At 39.9% G+C, this 23,374-nt stretch overlaps 1 protein-coding gene and 1 long non-coding RNA gene across 2 annotated transcripts; both read right to left on the bottom strand.

Moving 5' to 3' along the window:
• Window positions 1–953: 953 nt before the first annotated feature.
• On the bottom strand, window positions 954–4,380 carry LOC135485641 (uncharacterized). The gene is made up of 3 exons (XR_010446592.1): window positions 4,274–4,380; window positions 2,670–2,761; window positions 954–1,164 (listed from the first exon to the last, which is right to left on the bottom strand). It is a non-coding gene; the product is annotated as an uncharacterized LOC135485641 (long non-coding RNA).
• A 6,918-nt stretch (window positions 4,381–11,298) lies between these two features.
• LOC135484735 (uncharacterized) lies at window positions 11,299–22,761 on the bottom strand. The gene is made up of 7 exons (XM_064766396.1): window positions 22,529–22,761; window positions 19,683–19,918; window positions 18,559–18,633; window positions 16,459–16,649; window positions 14,834–15,112; window positions 13,579–13,740; window positions 11,299–11,499 (listed from the first exon to the last, which is right to left on the bottom strand). Exons 2-7 carry the CDS (start codon window positions 19,747–19,749, stop codon window positions 11,335–11,337), a joined length of 939 nt encoding a protein of 312 aa, XP_064622466.1. The 5' UTR covers window positions 19,750–19,918; window positions 22,529–22,761; the 3' UTR covers window positions 11,299–11,334.
• Between the last annotated feature and the right edge of the window lie 613 nt (window positions 22,762–23,374).

Genomic DNA, 23,374 nt, shown 5'->3' with positions numbered 1-23,374 from the left:
AAAAACATGCAATTTAAAATTTTAGTCAGGGGCTACAAATTCCCCAAGGCCACGGGGTATTTGAAGCCCCTGACCACGAGTTTTGTATTGTCTCTCAGAGGCATTGTTTAAGATTAAGTGTCCTTAATTGCAGTCTGTACAATTGGAAGAAGTGCCACTACAAGGTGCAGGCCGGTTTCAGTGAATCTGCCTGGTAACAAAAATTATAGGTAAAAAGGGGCTACAATTACCCCAATTTTACCTTATAATTACTTACAAAGCTGCTGCAAAGAAGTATGGCATTTATTAGTGCATGAGGACGAGTCCAACATGGTCGCAACAAATATAACTCTGTCGAAACTAACCCGACGTAGCACAAACATTTGCCATGCAATAATATAAACACAGGCAAGTGTACATTTTACCACTCCGATCCCTCGGTCATTCTTGTTGTAACAGGAAACCTTCGGATTTTATCAATCGGAAGTCGACGCAACAGACACATTTCTGCATCTGTTTCAATGAACGCAGTCTGGCAGTGGCGGTTGTCGTTACGATGTATTCATGGGGTCGTGCCTTTTTTCCCGTGCTTTTTCACGATAGCCAAATATAATCAAAATGTCAAGGACATCGAGCGCCTTTATATTTTGCCTCATCAATGAACTTGCTGAAAACAGTTAATTTGTGTCTATCATGTTTAAATTGCAGTTGGGTCTTCGACGGTCTGGCGGCGAAGATAGAAAATGATACATAAACAATAATAATATTGAGTTCTTCTATGGCGCTTTTCCATCCTTCTCTGTTCAAGGCCAATTTGGCAAAATAAACGGTAAGTTAGAGAGGGAAACATTTTTGTGACTTTCAGAATCCTTTAGTCTCCTATGAAAAAGGCCAATGATCAGGCCTCCACATTACATGCAATTGCTCATGGACTTGATCATAGAAGGAATAATAAATAATCCAAACAATAGCTGTCTTGTTAAAATGCTTTATTTCTTGTTCTACATGTACCGTGACGCATCCGTAAGACGTGATGGAGGCTACATGAAGCACCAATCAGCCTCTATCTCCACTTCTTCAAGAGACTGAAGTCCGGTTTAAGTGGTTTAACCCAGAAGCCACGCTTGTTGGTGCGCCTTTTCACGAATGCTTCGAAAGCATAGTCTATTTCATCGTCTTCTACTTCTGAAATGTATGTATTAAAATATGACGCATTAAAAGAGAAGTGTATTGAGAGAATGCTAAGTCGACACTAATGCACGTGAATGCAAGCCCGATGCACCATCTGCAGGAGAACTCTGTTAACTTCTCGTTTGTCCCGGAGTTGCAGTCACGCATACGCACCTGCACATGCGCATCTTTACCTTATAAACAAAAGCGCATAATTGAATCCTCGGACCCCATACACTACTGTACGTCACGTAAGCCCCATATCTCGAATTACTCTTCATTTATGAGCGAGAGACAAAACGCAGGAGTATTAAGGTTAAACGAACGAAGGCACTGTTGGTATGATATCGTTTCACGGTACATCGGCAAAATTAGCAGCAGCATATATCGGTTGGTCAAAAAAGGGCACCGAACGTTAATGGTTGTTAACAACTATGGCTACCAAGATATCCAGTGTATTATATGTTAATTACTGGACGATAGGTCCTAATTGTTTTTTACGTAATTCTGAATTTTAAGTATAACACATTTATATACTTTTAGATTTACTCCAAAGTCAAAATGTTGTGTCAAATATGCTCGCTAAAGACCAAATGTTTTTCCAGAATCTCAAAAGGATCAGTGTCTATCCTGATGAAAATGCATGCATTTCCTAATTTATATTTCTTCCTACTTCATTTTGATATTCTCCTTAATGTTTAAGTACGTGTAATGTCAAATAAAAGAAATGCCCGTCAAAATCGTAGCGTGTAGTCACCTATGCAAATTGCTTTTAGTGATGAATTGGCTCACCATCCTGCTGCGATACCACCCAAAGCCTCTTCTTCCATGCATGAACTGATGGAACTATTGTTTAAAGGGACAATATAGGGATGCAAGGTAAAGTTACACAAAGCCGCCAACAGGGGGCGCTCACATCTCACAGTAGGTCGAAATGATTCACGCTTGCACGAGGGATATATTTAGTTTAGAGCAAATGCAGCTCATAATCAGTGGTACAAGAATCGTCTGAATCGGTCGACGGGTGTCTGATCTACAGCTGCCGAAAGAAAGGGTATATTTCTGATGTTTAAGCTGTGGGTTTTTTGAAGTAATCTGTCTTTGATGATATCAGTGGCCACAAGAGTGCGAATTTTCAATAATTTCATTTTGATTACATTTTGATTGTACTTTAAAAAGCGGGAGTTTAATTTTATATGAGTTTTTCTTTTTAGATCACCCGATATTTTTTCCCTACCCATAGAACCCTAGAATAACTTTTGATTTTAAATTCTTAGGCATTTCAAATCATTATTCCAAAAGAAATACACAGGCCTCGTTTGGACTGCAGAGGTCAAGCCGGGTCTTTTTTTATTATAACGATCATTATCAGACCACACTCATCAAATCGGTCATCCCTGGGTTTTACATTTATCGCAGGTCCCAACGACCGACTCTGGCAATGACTCTTGCAGACAAGCGATTGATATATTGCATGCAAACTATGCGTCTGCGAGTCGCTTTACGAACTGATGACATACCTGCCGCCGACACTTGGCTGATTACCAGGAGTACCAAAATGCCGAATAGCATTAATGGGAGTCGTTGCATCTTCACGTTTTTACTACGAATTCTGAAATCAGAGGGACTTCAGGTTATGATAGGCAGATTTTATTCCAGCAAGAAGACTTCAAACAAGATTCAGCCCCTTTCACAACTACATATAAATGCAAAAGACTATTTAACGTGTGTAGGCCCAATAGCACGAAGCACATTGTTCGAGTGCTCGCGGTTTATTGGGTGGCACACAGGCCAATCGGAGCCCAGAAAAGTGCCAAATAGTACGAGATGTAGTACAGTGCGAATCGCGGAGAAAATAGTACTTTTTTTGTCCGTCAGCAGGATATCGCTGCTACAGCATTACAAAATTCCTTGAATCGGATGCTAGCGACGTTCTGATTGGACGAATTTATTTCGTGCTTTGAACTAAAATGAGACGAAATATCTCTACCGTGGAGGTTGTGTGTAGGACCGATACACCACGAAAAAACGTTACCATAACGATATAAAAAATAAAGTTGTGTTCCACCAGTTGGAATGTTTAATGTTAAAGCGAACACCTAATTTCCTAAGGATCGGGTATAACATATACAGCCCGCCTCGAACAATAATTGAGAACAGTGCATATTCAAAACCAAAAAATTACTTCTATCCAAATATCTAAACAACTAATGCATTCACTCTTGTGAGAATGGCAAGCCTTGAATGACCTGAAAATAATTTCATCCCTCAGCACCTTCACACGGTGACTGATCAAAGACAAAATTATTTTTGGTCGCGTATTCGTAGTTAATCTGGCATATGGAACGGATGGCGGATGATTACTTAAAAAGCTGTTGCCCCAACTGATTGCAAATAATGCAAGAGTAATCGCCAAGAATACACCCTGCAGTTATGCCTGAGTGAAATCGCGTACTACGAATAAGATAACTTTGACTTTGATTGGAGACCGTACATCAGTGCCCAGCGGATAGGACTGTTCTTAGCAAGATACGTAAACAAGAGCACATGGTTTGTCCGAGCAAAAATAACATTGTTGATAAATCATGAACCCTCTCACTGCATTCTTTTCCAAAAATGTATTCCTTCAGTTATCAACCGAGACTGCTGATAATATTATCACCCTGCAGGCATGGCAGGATGGTGAGTTTAGGTAGCTGAGGGCTCTTGGGTGGGCCTACTAGTTTGACCAATAAAATTAATGAAAATACAAGAAAACAGCCATTAAGTGATCGAATTTACTCACTTTAAAAATTAGCTGAACGTGTACGGAATGTATGTGGCCACATGGTGAAACATGTTTTACACCAACTAAATCCATATATTGTCTGTTTGTTGTTTTTTTTCGCGAGTTTAGCAAACCCAATAGTAGCCGATCGAGTCCCTCCACCCCTCCCACCAAAAAGACCACATCTTTACATGTTTTCCTTCTTACTCGATCGGCTGATATTTGTCCCTTAACTCTTCCTCAATGTCTCTAAGTTTCTGATTATGTGGGAGTTCACTTACATGTAGCATCGACTGGGCTGATCTGAGAAGCAAACCTTGTTTCACAAGTTCTAATCATAGACCCTATCTTACTTACCGGGTGCTGATATAGCCTTGCTTTTCCAAATTGTCAATTAGTCGGAAATACAAACTCACACGTTTGAGAAAGTTCGTGTGGATGACTGCCTTGATCATGCAAGTTGGTTTATTACAAAATAATGGGATATATATTCATAACATTAATTCAACAACTGCAAGCCGATGACTTTTTTTGGGTAATTATCAAATTGATGCGAATATTGATAGGCAGAGATGTGCCAACCTCCATTTAGTATGCTGAATTAAGACGATAACCTTTTATTGGGTTGTCTATTTTACGTGGTTAACGGTCTGGCGGTTATATCTGCTGCTTGAACGCAGCGCCTTGAACAGCAGGCCCAGTATTTGTATACCCAAATAACATCAGTTCATCAGTACACGCTTGCCGGGAGAGCGATTTTTGGCTACGGAATATTTCGGGTAAATTCGGAACCCTGGAACATGAGGAACAAGAGATGCTCGAGACGGCGTAATGCTCGGAATTAAGAATATTGGTTCTCCGGGGCTGGGATGTTCAAAACAAGGGTAACTTTAACGGAGTCGTTAGATTTTAATGGGATTAACTGCAAAGATAACGTCCTTAATGATGCCTAACATAACTGTTAGGGATAACGCGTCCTTTGTGCCATTAAACATCCGGACCCTGGGTGCTTCTGCGCTTCATAGTTAACAACATTTGAAAGAAAAATCATCATGAAACGTATCAATGAAGATCCAGTCTAACGCATTCACCCTTTCAGAACGAGAAATGTAAAACGGCAGACCAATAATCATGAAAATTCATTCACAAATACTAGTATGATTTCAAAACGAACTTCCCTCGGTATAACGGCCACTACAAGCACGGGCATTGGATTCCTAACCATGCAGTAGAAAGATGCAAGGTTATTTTGTGAAACACTGCTGCTGGGAGCAATTGATGACAATTCGACTCGATATTATTCCGGTGGGTAAAGGTATTGGACAGGTTTACCTTTGCATCAAAATGATATGTAAAATGAAAGCTCTAGTAAACTCACACAACTGTTGACATGGGGAAGCCCCCAAACCCCGTCCTTTTGACATATTTTAGCCAGTGCATTGGGGGAAGCCCCCCCCCCCCCCCATTGGACTCTCAGTAAGTCCTTCTGAGACGTTTACCCCGGGGCGATGGAGTGGAACCTCAAACCATCTTGATGGTACAGTCCATAAGTCCTTCTGACAACCATTACCCAGTCATTTCGTGCTATAGCTAACTCCCACCATGACCCTGCCTTCTGATTTGCTAGAGCTAACTCCAACCATGACCTTTGATTTTGATGCCGTTGTTTACCCCAACCATTACCCATCCTTTTCTTGCTATTGCTAAACTCTACCATGACCCTTCCTTCTCATAATACTATAGCTATACCAACTATGACATTTTCTTTTGATGCTTTTGCTGACCCTAACAATTAACTCAGTCTCTTCATGCTGTAGCTTACCCAAACATTGCCCCTACCTTCTCATATGCTATAGCTAACCCCAACCATGACCTTTGATTTTGATGCTATTGCTTACGTCAACCATTACCCATACTTTTCATGTTAAGGCTAACCCCAACCACTGACTCTTAATTTTGATGCTATCGCTATAAACCCAAACCGTGACACTATTACACTTCGTCAAATAACCATAATGACTCACCCGAAAAAAATGAATAAATGCATGTTTAGGATTCCAGCTCTTTCTAATGACATACTATACTTAAACTAAAATTTGGTAGTTAACATATAATCGATTAATCGATGAGTCAAGGAGGGTATACTTTTTTGAGTCACCCTGTAGTACACAATATTTTTATGTCTATTCTCGCACGAAAAATATCTACGAATCTTGAAAACCTATAGACGGGCACTTTTAATTTCTATAAACGTCATAAATGCCTTGCTCAAAGACACAAAGACGAAACAGTAGTGACCCTTCCGAGAATCGAACCCACGACCTCCTGATTATGAGCCCTGTGCTCCAACCACTACGCCACTGATCTAAAAGGTTTAAGAAGGGTCTTTCCCTCAGAGTTGGTGATGCGGACGTTGATCTTGTTGAATCTGTTAAGTATCTTGGTATAATTTTTTCTTGCAATGGATCCCTTAAGAAAGCAGAGCAAACATTAACAAGCAAAGCAAAGCAGGCAGTTTTCCAGTTGAATAAACATTTTAACATTTATCAGGGTACACAAGTAAAAGCACTCCTCAGTTTATTTGATCTTTTAATAAAAACACAACTTCTGTATGGTTCTGAAGTTTCGGGTGTTTATCTTTGTCGTAGAAAGCAGGTATTTGGTGGGGGTTTTTGTCTATGAATTGATTAATACGAAGTTTCGTAAGTCAGTCCAAGGAGTCCGGCGTCAAACGTGTAGTGTTGCTGTTCTTGCTGAGTTGGGACGTCTTACTTTATCTTTTACTATTTTTGTAACAGTTTCAAATTTTATACATCATATTACATCAAAGAATAATGAGTTAGCTCAGTTAGCTGTGAGAGCTGAGTTTAAGAATTTGCAATGTGGAATATCCAGGTTTTTTTACTTTCCAGCTAGTATACTTAAGTTTATAATAGGGGTCGACTTGGTAGATTTAGATTTAAATGCAATCAACACTTCGTTTGTGGAGAAAATGAGGTTGAAGATTAGGGACTCGTTAGAACGTATTTTGATTGATGAACTTAAGTGCAAAAGTAAGTCGGAGTTGTATTCTTCTCTCAACGTCAATTCCGGAAGAGAACGGTATTTAGATTCAGTGGTTAACGCTAACTTTAGGAGAGCCATTTCAAAGGTTCGTGTATCAGATCATAACTTTGATATTGAGTCTGAGAGAAGGAAAAATATACCTAAGGAAAAACGGATATGTTCATTGTGTACCTCAGGTGAGATAGGGTCGGAGTTTCATGTGATAATGGAATGTGCCAGGCATGATATGAAAGAAATTCGGACTAAAGCTCTGGAGGAATTAAAATTATTTACTGGTATTTTTCGGGGGTTGGACAGACAGATATGCTGGGTCATGACGTGAGTATAAGTCATATAGCAGAGGCCTTTCTGTGGAAAATTGTGAAATCAACAAAATAGGGCTGGGGATATTTTGATTCTATTATCACAAGAAGTTATTCGGTTGTTTGTTTTTTAAATGCATTTGATTTAGCTAGTTTACTTGTTATTTCATTGATGTTCAGCTTAGTATTGCCAGTATCATGTATATACATGATACTATTATACTTTATATGTCGTGTGCCTTTTTATATGGTGACTAATAAAGTTCATTTGAATTTGAATTATATGGATTTATTGATGAATACATTTCAAATCGGACAGAAGCCAAGCAGAAGCCGTCTTCAGAAACCGAACATTCACCGAGACCAAAAACGATCAATTTCAGAACAGATATGAACTGAGGGTACGTAGTTAACAGATAAATTTACAAAAACAGAAAGTTATCCACTCGCTGGTCAATGTTGTTTTTACTTTGTGTGGAGAGAAATCGCATGTTTGTTATCTTTTTCGTCACGTCTTTTTAAAAAGTTTTTTCTTACATTTTCACTTTCTTTGGCCGCCGCCACTTGCTCCAAACTCTGCCGGTACTTCGGTGCATTCCTTCATTGAGTCGAAAGGGGACGGTAGCAGTGCACTAGAATGCTTATGGGTCTACCGCAAGAATTTTCATATTGATGGACATATGGATTAGAAATGAAGTTTGTTTACATTTTCTATTATTCTTATATATACTCTTGACTCGCCGATCTAACGCCGGTTCATTATCTCTGGGCATGACCGCCCCCAGCACAATGTGCATTGAACAGGCCAAGGCCCCTTCATACCTGATTGGCTCAGGGCATATCTGCCTGTCGTTCTGAACCTTTGTTGTGAAATCTACACAAAAAACGCCAAGGGCAGAGCATAATGACACGACCATCAGAAATGTTAGGCAACTTGGTGTCGCCCCCTATTGGCTATCTCGATTGAACAATGATGAATGGCATCGAAGGAAAATGGCAGTATATGAATGGAGGCTTGGCATATTCCAAAACGGTGTTAGATCAGTGAGTCTAGAGTATACACGTAACCATTAGACTCACACCTGTTGTGTGAGTTGATAGAAACAAGCCCCTTCCATTACAGTGTCAGAGGGGTAAAATATGATAAAAATAATATATGCACGCCTTACGCCCCTCAAAATGGACTATTCTTTTGTATGTTCTTTTTTGTGTCGTCATTTTCTCTCCAGGTAAGCACGTATTTTTTTCTAAGGCAAATCGATACCTTTCGCTGCCATGATTGTTCGTTGCCTTTCAACATGTGTATAGAAAACGGGTAGGAGACGCCGTCCGATGGTCATGGCGTCATGATCATCCGTCCAGCCTTTGATTTTTTAATTAACTAGTCTTGGGTCGAAGAAACTGCAGTAATGTATATCAACCTCTGATTGTAATCAGCACTTCACATACGTATATTTCGACGGCGATTTTAGTGTGATAGGGAATTCATGGTTTAGCTGGTACATGGATCGACTTGGCCCAGCGGGCTGATCCTAGATGTCGTTTAAACGTTTTTTTAAGGTCAAAGTCAGATTTAATGACTGGATATCATAATTCTGATGAATGTGCTTAACATCTTGCAAGCCAGTCTGACAGACAGAATTTAGATTAGTTAATTAATTTTGATAAGGTATGTTTAATAGATGAGTTCCTTCACATGCATCTCAGGCACACCTGGCAAGTCTGGCAGACAGAATTTAGATAAGTTAATTAATTTTGATATGTATATTTAATGGACGAGTTCGGTTCCTTCACATGCATCCCAGGCACACCTGGATGATCATGATGAATCATATGGCTGTGTACATTTTGATAAATTGCCCCCATATTATCATTTTTTATAATTTATAATTTATTTTCTTAACTTTTGGAAAATGTTTCAATGGATATAGGTAGGAGGGGTGTAATACAAACCGTTACAAAGTTTTAGACACAGCTTTTCACGCATGAGCGAGCAAGGGCAAATTGCCTGAACCAAGTAAAAATTGGTTGGCACCGCAAAGGCCGGAATGGCATTTAAAGAAATGAAACTGACATGGAGGCAAAAGAGTTAGTGATGTAACCTGGAAACTTTGTGAAAAACCAAGCAAATGCGCCTAGTCTACCTTGCCATGGTCTTTAATCCAATTTGAATGCCATCCCTTTTCACGCGAGGCAGTTTTAAGATGTTTTATGCAAATTGCCCCTATTCCCTCATGTGTAAAAAGCTGGATCTAAAATTTTGCAAAGGTTTTTGCCTTCAAATATCCATAGAAACTTTTTCCAAAAATTAAAAAACTAAATTATAAATTATGAAAAATGCTGATATAGGGGTAATTTATCAAAATGTAAACTTTTTGAAATTTGTAATGGTTAAATGATCGGAACTTCATTGTCAAACCATATGAATAGTTCATGTTCTTGAATGAAGCTATTCTATGCAGAAATATTACTATGATTACGTCAGCATTGGATATTTATTTGCTAGGAGGTTTTACCCCCCCCCCCCCCCCCCCCCGACTCCAAGTCTCGAAAATTATCTCAGGGGCGTTTCCATTGATCCAGCTTCGTGAATTTAGCGTCTCAGCCTCAGACGAAGTAGCATTACAAGGTCCAGGCAAGCTTTGGTGTATTCATAGCTCAATTGCCGATAGAACTGAACTAATAGGCAAAAAGGAGGTTCATTTTCTCCCATTTTATCTTCCTATGAAATCAATACCAAGGTAACATGCCCATTAGAGAAATTGGTGTCGCTCACCCATTGTCCATCCCGATTGAACAATGTTAAATAGCATCCAACGACAATGCCCTCAATATCCAAAGGCCTGGCCACATTATATGATTCTGCATGTTGCGACCCGACAGTCTCGTCTTCCGGGCATGCAGTCTTGCGATAAATACGTAGTGCGACGAGCGTCCTCACCATACGATTGCATCAGCCAACTGAAACTCGCTAAAGTTCAATGGGACGGTCTTCACGTTCATCAGTCGAGAAGTCTGCCATGATTACTGTAATCATGTAACGAAGTGAAAAGTACTGATTGGCTATCGCAAGTGAATCGCGTCGCAACCCTTCAAAGACCTCATGACCCGACGAGCGGGTCGCTTTGCAAGGATGTTTGCACTACATGACTGACTACGACTCAGTCTCATAAGACTGGACCAATTTCTTGCAAGACTGGGTCGTGCGACCGCTGAAGACAGCCAACGACAGGTCGCAGATTTGTCCGCATTGGAGAGGTTGTGGATCATTTACGACTCCTACGCAGACTTCAAGAGTGAATTACTGTCATCTAGTGAAAACTTCGATTTAAATTAAGTGACGAACGTTTTCATATTGATCAACTACGTGTACATCAAAATTCCAGATCGGACCTGTCCATAAAGAGGAAATTATGAAGTCGTATTCCAAGTCGTAGTGATTGCCTATGACTTGAATGACGACTTCATTATATCTGTTTTATGCACAGGTCCAATTTGGAATTTCAAAAATGATTGTGCAGATACAGGTAATTTATCAATTTGAAAGCGTTCAACAATTCAGTTAAATTGAAGATTTCACTAAATGACTGTCAGCTTCAAACTCAGTTTAAGTCGGAGTGGGAGTCGTAATAGTATGCATCCTCTCTATTATCCCACCCGATCGGCCGACAGAGTCTTAAGAGGTGTACCATGAAAAAGCAGGTTGTGAATTTGTCAGAGTCTGACCACTGCACTCATTTATCGAAGCTTGAGAACGCTTTCGAACACATCAATCAATTCATGGACAAAATACGTATTATTTTACACGGAGCTATCGCTAGATAGCTGAATTCAGTCTCGGGGCTGAATCGTACATTCGGTCATCCGTTCTGAAAGGTGGGCAACCGCTGTACTACAGATTAATTGATGTGTCCAATCACAGTTAATGTTGGGGTTGGGTAGGTGCAGTAAAACATTTTAAAACACATATAGAGTCAAAACTTTTATTTGAAAGTTTCAAGAGATTCTTACACTGATGAACAATGAAAAAAAATCGAGATTTTACTGAACTTAGAGTCCCATATTGAGCTTATTTAATTCATTAGAGACTGTGACGACGTTTTCATCGGTCTTGGCTTGGTTGACATAATCTGCCACCAGGAAGTTCACCGTCTGGCCTCGCTTCTTCCGTTCGTTGTAACAGTCCATGGCACTGGGCTTGATGTACTTGTTACACTGAAGTAAATAAAAAAGCAAAAAATATTCAAGCAAGGTAAGGCGCGAACGCTGGGAGCACATGTACAGAGGTAAATCTGGGCGAGATCATGTCGCATTTGTATTTTCTAATCTAGCCTTGGTACAGCAATTCTGCGTTTGTTATTGAAAAAAACCAACGATTTTTTCTTTGCGTCAGTGTCATTGGCATTAGGTCGCCTACCGTCTTGGGCGACGACACGATAATACAACCACAAAATACTTATTGAACGTGATTAATAAATGATCTTGAATACCTCTGAGGCACGATCTCGCAGGTAGTTACTACTGTGCGCCCCCAGCTTCAGAAAATAATATTTTGTAACTGACACCGCTGGAGACATGATTGTGGACAACATCGGATTCGCATCAAGAATTTAAAAGGCCTCAGCTGAAAATAGCGGTCTGTTGAATGTGCGCGATAATGAAAGGAATGGTTGGTAAATACATTTTCGAAAGTGTGCAAAACACATGTTTTGACTAGACACGCCCCCCTCCCCCCCAAAAAATGGATAATGCTTTAAAATTGTCGATTTCTGAAAATATCTTCAACACTTATAAATACCGGAGTCTTCAAATAAAGAGTCAGGCAACTAGGAAAATACATGGTTTCAACATCAAAGCAACCGACCATTCCGAAAGACGCGCGTTGGGACAGAGCTGTCTCGGGTCACGTGGTACACCCAAGACAATTCTGCACAACTGGACTTTGAACAATTCTTTGATCAGCTGAACATGGCCGTTACAAACACCCCGTTTTAAAGCAAACGCCTGCTTCAAAGTCACTGATATCTATAAAACTATTCAGATATAATGTCAAAGATAACATTTATATGAAAAACGACATGTTTCGCATTTTGGTTTTCGACAGTTTTGAGGAGAAGTGATGGCACTGGTTTGAGAATAATTTTAGAAAAGCGTTTTTCTTCTCCACATCATCACATATTTTTGTAGTTGGCAGTTTAGTATGTTGTCGGTGCTTAGTGGACCATCTAAGGGTATCACATGGTTCCTTTGTAAAAAACACGCTGTTTGGCTTAAACCTTATAAACATTTATGATGTGTACATCAATTTTTGAGTCCCCTCATAAGAAACAATTTACACTATTATGTTGCCATTGATTACAACCGGATTATGGATTTTTGATAACAAATTGCAAACAGATGAGAGTGATAATTTATACTGCATGTATTTGTAACCCGATAAATCATATGTGTACCTCATGTGCAGAATAAATATTTTTCGTTGGATTTTGATCATTCCATCATTGTTTTACACCTCAGCTCAGTTTGTAGCTGAATTAAAAAGGGCTTCATCGTGGCTTCCAGTAAATTGCCTGAGAGAGCTGTGGGATCAAAGGAAACTTGCCGTAACCTGACTCTTTATTTGAAAGACCCTGTTAATACCAAAAAATTAAGACTCAATATTTCAAAGTGTGCAGTTGTCCAATGACCCCCAGCGTGTGTTTTTCACCTTTTGAAAGTAAGTTTCAGTGAATTTGAATGACCCATAAGCATGTGATAACGTGTTTTTGAATCCGTGACAGCATTTCGGGGGCATAGTAAAAATGATCTTGTCGTGAAGGAAGGTGCTTACTTCACAAATACAGAGTTCTCACAAAAATTGTTGCTCCAAAACCAGATTCATTGACATAGTAACCAAAAAAAACAAATGGGCTCGAAAATTTGCATCCTGGTTCAGGACTGAAGAAAGCAGGTTCGGCCACCTAGGAATCAATAGATGAGCTAATACTTACTGCTCTGATCATTGGAAATTTTCATGATTAAAGTCCTTACATCCGGTTTACGTGCTTGGCGAGAACTTTAGTTTCATGTGAAGTAAGCTACTCAATTATCACGACAACAGAATTTGGTCGCAATTGTTGGGTAGAATATTATGATAGGTGGAGGTTCGATCAATAGCGGGACAGATCAATCTCACAATGTGTGTCATTTTGCAGGAATCAAATATAGTCAGCTTGATTTTTCTCAAAACTAGCTAGGTAAGGCTTGTAGGGCTACAGTAGCCTATTCAGTGCCTCAAGTAATCGTGTAACCTACCAACTTCTGCATGTCACTGACACACAGGCCTAAGGAGGCAAATGCTGAGACAATGACCAAATCTCTTGTCGCGCTTGCACACTTTTTTCTTGTATCTTCTGGCATGCTACTACATGATGACGTCACCTTGAGATCTAACCATGTGTCGTCGTATAAACTATCCTGAAAGAGAGAAAAAAAAACTATTTTTAAATGATGACACTCAAATTGAATTTGTATCTAATTAAGAAAATTTACGGAGGCTTTTTATAATTAATTTTTATTCTAATAACGTTAGGTGTATTTGCCTTCGCTGGTTTAAGCCTGTCGACCACCCTGAAAGCTGTTTCGTGGAGTCGATGTTATCAAGATTTGTTCTGATGACCCTTCGATGGACTGTTCAATGCGAATTTAGCCCTAGGTGCGAGCGGGCTATGTTGAAAAACAATAGACCGTGCAGTGGGCTAGGCCTGAATGCTTTTAACAGTGAGGTAAAATAAGTTTTAGTAAACAGTTTTGCTGTAAGTTTTCTATTAGATACGACTTATATTTCCATTGACAATTCCTTTTTAAGTGACGCTATATAAAAGAATATTATAATTTAAACAATTTATTGTAATGTATCGCATTGCAAATTGCCATTCTTACATATTGCAATTTAAAACATTGCTTGAACATCAATAAAAAATATAGAACAGCCAAGTTATGATTTGCCACGGTTTTCATGAGAGCAAGGAAGTTTTATACATAATTGTCCCAGAAAGAATATGGACAAAATAATAGCTGCGGATCCAGAAAGTCAGGGAGGGGAGGGGGTGCAATTCCACCTAGAGAGGGCCGATTGTGATCTTGGAAACGAGCGGGTCTTGAAGCCCTCCTTAAGAAGCATTTGGCAATTTTGAGCGCCAAATATGCGTTTTCTCGGAATCTGCATGGAGGGCTAAAACACATTAAGTAGTTGTTTGCTTCCTTGGGATGGGCGCCCAGAAAAACCATCCCACTACGACAAAAAGGGGAGTTGCCCGCTCATCATGCGCAACCCCTAAATCCACCATTGCCAAATACTAATATTCTGATTTTTGTGTCATCGAGCAAGTTAATTAAGCTCGATAATTTTTGGTGAGGAGAAATTAAACAACATGTTTTCCCAACGGTGGCTAATGGATTCTCGAAAAGAAATTCGTTGATGGTCATGTTGGTTGTTCGGTGGGATACATGTTAATACAATTTGTTGGTCACTAAAATGTTGTAGGTCATTGACAAATGCGCTACCTACCGGGCGAATGTAGAGGTAAGACCTCCGACAGTTGCTGTCACAAAGCTTGTCCACCATAAAAATGAACACGCGCTTATTTTGTGCCACTGCTTCTCCGAGAGTCGGCCAACTCGTCATCGCATTGGTGCCGACCTTCCCGTTTGCTCCAGTAAAGTAGTCTCTGAAGATGGGTTTGAACCTGTCGAAGCCGGAGGGCATTGTGGTGTCGTGGAATCGCATGGCAATAACCTCGTTCCTGTGCGATGGATCATTCAACCAGTTGTCAATGTCTCGTATAACCTGAAATGATTTTTTTCTCTTATCAACAGAATGCTCCCGATGGCCATTATTTGTGTTTCCACTTATAATCAACGTACTGCAGCGTAAGAAAGCTTGTCAGCACCAGTCCTTGATTACTCACTTGGGACCATGGGTGCCTCAGGCATTGTCAGGCGGCTCGTGCACGTAGAGCTTCCATCAAGGTCATCCACTCCCATTGCGTTTATTTGTTCATGCTTTTTTGGGCCTCACGTTATCATGATTTGCCCTGATAAGCCTTTGATAAGACAGTGGAACAAAGGGAATTTAGGCTTAAGTGGACGATGTTTAAAGACAAAAGACCGTGTATCGGGCTAGGCCTGAATTTTTTAAAATGCCAAATAAATGGGCAAACTATCGCAATTCCTTTTTTTCGGCAATCTTCTAAGACCCATGTAAAGCCTTTCCTTGTTTTAACCTTCCCCGTGTATCGGCTCCGGTTATCCTTCGGTCTACCCCTCCCTCATCGCCTTCTATGCATGTGTTACCAACGAGAGAGCCGTTACCAATGACAAGTCTGACAATAATTGTAGGAAATTAACCCGCGATTTGGTGCTTAACATAAAACAAAAATGGAAGGGGCCTTTTAAAATAATAATCTTTTTTTTTAAACGTAACTTACAATGAGCTCATGTTCAAATTATAGACTTCTGGGATTTCGTGCCATCTGGGTTGACCCAGGGTTCACCTCAACCACGGATTTATAGAAATCAGTATGTCCGTGCCTGAGCGATCGTCTCAAGGCATTCTTCTCAGTTTCGAGAATTCTTTAAGACATTGCATTTTTATAGCAGCCGTTCAACCAGCCCTACACAAGTAACTAAGACAGCATGTCTCGCCGTCTTCTTCCGCATGAAATCAATTTCTATAATCGTGATTCATCAGCTAAACTATGTTGTGGACAACGTAATAAACGCAACCAAAAGACGAACAGTTTTTGGATTCGGACGACGAAGAACCTCATGGACCCGGGTCATTGAATCCTTTTGGAGGCAGTATATGCGGCGATTGTTATGCCTAAAAGGTACATATATTCATGAAAACATTTGCAAGGCAGGTGATCATTAAAGCCTTTGGTACGCAGAGAAGGGCCGGGGTGATGATTCCTAAACCTCAACGGTTTGGGCATCATCACAAGCGAAAGCCAATATATGCCTGTGGAAATTGCACGACAACTCTTTCGGCCTATCACTCCGATCAGAAGTACAGTATCTTCTCATTGAGCAGCCTTTTAGGCTGACTACATTTTGTCTAACGGCTTTCTCAGAGCATGCACCTTGAATGTGGAATTCACTGAGTCACGACCTGTATTTCAAATTTGCACTTGCCTCCCATAATTTTCGTCCGTAAGCTGTGTTGTGACTCGTGTAAGCGGTATCTCCCTTATTACGAGTGTCAATGTCAAAAAAGCGTATTCCAAAATCCAATTGGCCTGTAAAAGTGTAATCTTGGTTCCTATACATACAGGACAAAGCGGGAAAATATGGCCAACCACCATACTTCATGACCCTATTCGCCCCTGTAAAATAAGAAAAATAGGTAGATCTCTGTCCATAGTCAGACCTGGTTCACCCAAATCTATAGACAGGTTAGATGTTATTTCGAAAGGAAGCCGAACTAGAAATGTTTACCTCCCAGCATTTGATAGGCAGGAAGGTTGAGATGGATAATTTTAGAATGGGTGAGTTGTAATGGTGTGATGGTGAAGGTGTTTGATGTTAAGAATGTGTATGTGGTGAAGTTGAGATTAATGTTCAGAGACTTCAGCATTTGAGAGTGATGAATTTGAGTGTGATGTGATATACAATGAAAATAAAAACAATGAAACCGCCAGAAGCCACTCTCCTCACCGTATAGATATTTAGTGGACAATTCATGCTGGTTAAGAAACGTGCTAGAAGTATATAGCCAAATGGAAATGTTATGCCAATTAACCTCTGTGACCTTGAAAAGTAGGGGCGAAATCAAAAACACATGTGACACATATCTAATGGTGATAAGATGTACCGATGAGATTTGTGGCAATCAGGCAAGTAGATAGGCAATAACCACATTTTAGGTTTCTTTTCTCACGAATTTGGCCGCCTGATGGCCAAGTGATGAATCAATCGAACTGAACTTTCGGCCCTGATGACCTGACTAGATTGGGTACAAGTGTATCAAATGTGAGATCAATGGTCACTGCAGTCAAGAAACGTGCCATAGTTTTAAGAGTCTAACGACCAATTTACGCCATTTGACTTCTATGACCGTGAAAAGTAGGTCAAATTAAAAACCAATTTAACGTATGATGTATCCTTGCTTGGAGTACCTACCATAAAAATATCATCGAAAACATTAGTTACCAATAAGCGAGATATTGCACTTTTCAGTTTTGGCCCCCTGGTGGTTAAGTTGAAAATCAAATCGGAACGCAATTGGGCGTCAGGGGTTATCTGACATAGGGTGGTCATGTGTACCAAGTTTAAAGTTCATAGCTTTAGCGGAAAGAAACGTGCCATAGTCCCGCCCTTACGGCCAATTTACGCCATTTGACCTCTTTGACCTTGAAAAGTAGGTCAAGTCAGAAATCCTATGCGATATGTGATGTATCCTTGTAAGGAGTACTTTTTATTGAAAATGAACCACTTATAATCGAAATATGGCACCTAGTTTGTTTTCACATACCCCCCCCCCCCCCGCCTGGTGGCAAGAGACGAAGTCGGGTCGAAATTTTAAGGGTGTTTTGCACATCATTGGGGGGGGGGGGGGGGTACCAAACATGTACCTAAGTTTACTTTAGTTAAGTTTACCGCCAAACAGTCGAGGAGGAAATACAACTTACGGACTGACTGACACACTGAGTGATGGTAAACGATAATGCAATATCTACCAACATTTTCAGAAAGCGGGGAGAGACAAAAAATAACCAATCGGATGATAATTGGGTTTGCAAAGATTATTTGACAAAACCATTCGGGACTTTAGCTGAATTAGTCAACGCCAACGTATCACTCTATTGATTTCTTCGACTTATTAAGGTTAGCTTCGAAAGACAATGGTTTGTTTTGTTTGCTGATTTCGATGCTGTAAATTTCATTTATCAGAATTTGAAATCTCGAATTCGGAAATTCTATTCCTTATGGATAGCGCCAATATATAGATATCATGAATACAGAAATGTGTGTTTATAATGTTTTATACAAAATATATTTATAAATACATTCATGTCTCCTTTATCCCATTCATTGGTCGTTAAATAGCAAACCAAGGCGCACTTTGATGGTGTTGCCAAGAAAAAAAACTACTTACATTCAGTGACAATATCACAACGTCTATCCACATTTGATAGTTTCAATATGTATTGGTGCATATTCGAATGGCGAAGAAAAACGCGTCTTCATGATCCTTGGACACTATTTGCCCCACTTTTTTTTCAAGTGACTTACCTGAGTTGTGAGTTCCAGGAAATGTTACTTTGTCAAACCTGAGTTTGCAAAGTCCCTCATAGCCGTTGCACCTCTCTTAAATGTTGAAAAAGAAACAAATACGTGTCAGACCAGTGTTGCCAATGTTAAAGTGGTGATTTCTCTTTTGCCCAGTAACTAGAATTAAAATTAAAAGTGGTGATTTCTCTTTTGCCCAGTAACTAGAATTGGGCACAAAAGACTCGCCGGTATCCATCGTGGCAGGTGAAATGGAGAGGCGAGTTGCCGTAGAATTGCAGGCCGATTAAGAGCCAGTTTTTATAAGAAGCAGACATTGGATGATATATGACCGTCTCAGATTTGCCTGATTTTTTGGGTGATTGGCCAATGGGTATATAGAAAAATCCTGAAATTCTAGGTAACGAACTTTTTTTTATAACAATCTTTTATTTTTCTACGGCCTCTGGAACGGTCACTGTTTTGAGGGTCAAAATTGGACTTCTTAAATAATTGCTTTTGAAGTTGAAATATCTCAATGCGCCGATGACTGCCCAGCTTTATTTTGATAGATGTCGATCTATGATGGAAGGAGCTGCGGAAAATGGAATTGTAATTGTAGTGTAGTGTATGCGCCACTACACTACAGCGCAATGCGCCACTACACCAAGCGCATTGCGGATGTTGTCAACATTCAGACGATCCATTCTGTCAGAATAAAACTTCTCTAAGCAAGTCTTAAAATATCTTTTTTTAACTCCCGAGTTCAAAAAGTAAGAAGTTCCATGACTTTTGAGTTCTAATGAAAATAAGTTGCACCAAACGTCACAGGGTTCATCCGTGGCACAAGTGCATCATTCCACGTGGAAAGGATCGATGCATGTAGAGCTAACGCGGGTCGAATCGGAGTCAATATCGGAAAAGCGTGACAATTCAGTCAGACTTTTTTTTCCTTTTTTGTGCGATTTGTTGATGGAAACTACTTGATGTGTAGAATAGGAGGTGACTGGGCAGCCGCCGGCTTGGTGTTATTGCACTTTATAATACAAATGGTCCTTTATAAAGTGTATGTAAACTTCCGGGCACGACTGTTCCATGGTAGCCTAGACTTAACACAATTTGATAATTTGATAAAATGAAAAACTTACCCAGCTTATCAAAGAAATGATTTTTTGAATTCCCAGTGCTTGTAGTTGAGCAGCTTTTACTTTTCATGTAGCAGTGACCGACTTCATTCCACAGGAAGGCCGCGCAGGAGCTGGTTGCTTTACACTTGTCACTGCAGGCCTGCAGGTTCAACGCTTGAAAGCCAATGTCATTTCCTGGACAGTCGCCAGGACGATAGCCAAGGCAATTGCACAGGCAAACGTTTGGTAGGTGGAGGCTTAAAGTACACAGTAGCGACTGTCCGTTGAATCCAGTTAATTTATAGCGCCGGTGTGGCAGGATTGTGAGACATAGTCAGTCGCCAGGTTATCATTAAATTGGTTGGACGTCTTCTGAGTTGGTTAACGTCGTATCTTACAAATAGGAAGCAGAGAGTTGTGATTAATGGCTCGGAGTCATCACTTTTAGATGTACTGTCTGGTGTGCCGCAAGGGTCAATTTTAGGCCCTCTTTTATTCTTATTGTACGTAAATGATATTGCTGAGGTCGTTAGTGACGGTACTGCCATGGATCTTTTTGCTGATGATTCCAAAATGTGTAGGGAGATAGAGTCTGTAACCGACTGTCTGCTACTTCAGACCGACCTTGATAAATTGTACGCTTGGAGTAAACGGTGGGGCATGACATTTAGCCCAAGCAAATGCATGGTCATGAGTGTTACTAGGAAGTTAAATCCGACACACTTCTTTTACAATATCAATGGTTTTGCATTGTGTCGGGTTGATAAATTCAAGGATCTTGGTATTGTCTTTTCTTCGGACCTGTCATGGTCATCTCATGTCAATGGTATTGCAAGCAGTGCAAGTAGAATGTGGGGTATGATCAGGCGTGTATGCGGGCGTACTGCAGACGTTAATTTGAATATCATGTTGTATAAATCACTTGTGCGTAGTCGCCTTGAATATGGTACGGTGGTATTCGACACACATGTGCGACGTGATCTTGAAACTTTAGAGCGTGTCCAGCGGAGGGTGACTCGTCACATTTTAGGCCCTGATATGCCATATGTGGAGCGTCTGCGAGCGTTGTCTCTGCTGCCCCTGTCGTACCGTCGGGAAATCAAGGATCTAGTTTTTATGCACGATTCTTATTATAATGTCCTGGATTTTAATGCACGTTTTTATATAACCCCGGCTGTAAGGGGCGACGGTTTACGACTGGCGCAGCCGAGATTCCACTCGGAGACGTTCGGTGCCTCATACTGGGTGAGGACACCGAAGCTGTGGAACAGCCTCCCGGTCCAATTACATAATTTGAAAAAAATGCATTTTAAATCGTCCCTTAATGTTTATTATTTTGACAGGTTGGATCGTTTGGATGTCGACGACATGTGCACTTTCGTCACTTTCTGCCGTTGTGCAAACTGTCGGCCCACTTAGTGCGCATGTCGCCGGCACCCCGACGACACAACCCATATTATCTGGTGCCATATAATAGGTCTCGACCTACATGGTTACCAGTGTAATGCATGTACGTTTTATTTTGTTCATAATCCAATGTCTTGTCATGTTATATCAAATATTGTACATGTATTTTACACGAATAAATAAATAAAAAAAAAAAAAAAAAAAAAAAAAAATTAAATAAGACTCCAGGGCGGATCAAGGTGAAGTGCAGAGAGGCAACTGATACCAATTAGGAGTTGAATATTAGGAAAATATTATCAATATTATCATGTCTTTGTTTGGTAAACAAATTTGGTGACGTCCTGTTTTTCTTGAAGATAATAAGGCTCCAGAGATTGGCTCGGTGCGATTGGTTTTTATTCATAGTCGATTAACGATTTCCCGAATGTCACTTGCGATATATATTTTGTTTCTCAAGGGGCGAATTGCATGAATATGCCATGTTCAAAATACAACAATTACTTTGGGTGAACTTCTGAAAGATAATCGTGTTTGAAGGCTACATTTAGATTTCAATAAACATGGCGATATAATTAATCATGGTATAATACACCTTCCATCATAAACAAAATACGCGTTTTGATATAATAGTGTAAATTGTTCAATTTCAGAATACTCGAGGTTATTGAAATAAAATTAATGAACTAAAGTGGACAAGTTGTTGATCTCTCACCAAAACTACCTTTCTTTGGTAACCTGTTTAATGGTAACATGCAAAAATTGGCATTGCGCGCAAAACATTATGAAAATGTCACAATATCAAAATAGCTAACTCTATAGATAATGCAGTTGATAATCTTGAAATGTAGAGCTGAATCGTACTCTGGTCTATTCTCAGAAATCTGTGAAGTTAAGAATGACTTTCTGTGTAAAACATTTGAAGAAAAAAAATCTGTCCAGCTCTTTCTGATCGACATCGCAAAATATCAAACATCTGGGATTTTCATGAGATTTTGTTTCTTTTGATGCCCTTTAAAATGGCACAATCTTTCGTGATCATTTGTGTTCACGTTTGACGTCGTCATGGTAGCGGAATCTACACGTTCAGAAAACTTCTGTGTCGCCGTGAAATTGGACACACTTTGAATTTTTGAATTCAGAGTAGACATATTTTTTTCAGAAAGTCAAAGAATGGATTTCAATATCGAGTATGATTTACTTCTATCTGAATATTGATAACTGCAGGATTTAAAAGGAAAATTTGTTCATGACAATTTGTTATCGGGATATTTTCATGATATTTTCATGCAATGCATGTCATCCAAGAAAACAGGTATGGCATACACGCTTTATTAAATGAAGTAGTTCTGGTAAGAATTGAAGATTTTATTCAGAATTTTTACGTGTATGTAAACTTCCGAGCACGGCTGTTCAATGGAAAGCTAAACACAGTGGTAATAAAGATACAATGCATAACTTACGATTCTTATCAAAGAAATGATTCCGTGAATTCCCAGTGCTTGTAGTTGAGCAGCTTTTACTTTTCATGTAGCAGTGACCAACGTCATTCCACAGGAAGGCCGCGCAGGAGCTGGTTGCTTTACACTTGTCACTGCAGGCCTGCAGGTTCAACTCTTGAAAGCCAATGTCATTTCCTGAACAGTCGCCAGGACGATAGCCGAGGTCATTTGCACAGGCAAATTCTTGGTAGATGTTGGCTAAAAGAACACGGTAACGACTGTAAGTCTGATGAATCCAGTTATCGGATACTGCCGGTGTGACAGTACATGTATTGTGAGACATAGTCAGTGGCCCGGGTTACCACTATGTATAAAACTCCAGGGTGCATGGATCAAGGGGAAGTGCAGAGAAACGACCGTCCCCGCCGCATCACTTATTCGAATTAATCTTTGGAATTTAAGCACTAACCATGAGCTGGGGTAAATTAAATCTAAAATTCACCACTTTCTTATTTTATGGGCGCCCATCGACTTTTTTTTCAGACTCCATGATCTCCTTCTTCCGGTCTTACGAGGGTGGTAGTACGAGGGCGGATCAATAAGTCTTGACAACAGGGCATTCAATTAAAAGGGATTATCACAGACTTTTGACAACACGTTTACTAAAAATATGCATCTGTCAAGAGCACATGTTTGTAAAATTGTCTTCAAACTTCTGCAATTACTGGAATTGCAGCCTGTTTAAAAGAAGTCGGTACATGCAACTGAATTTGCTGTTTTTATCATGACGTAGGTCATAAAATATAATAATATAATAATAAATATAATAAAACAAAAGGCAAAGAGTTATCGATGAGTAAAACAATC

The sequence above is a fragment of the Lineus longissimus genome, chromosome 3 (assembly GCF_910592395.1).
Source record: "Lineus longissimus chromosome 3, tnLinLong1.2, whole genome shotgun sequence".
NCBI classification, from domain to species: Eukaryota; Metazoa; Nemertea; class Pilidiophora; order Heteronemertea; family Lineidae; genus Lineus; species Lineus longissimus.
The sequence above is the reverse complement of the archived record's forward strand: the minus strand, read 5'-3'. Positions and strand labels throughout refer to the sequence as shown.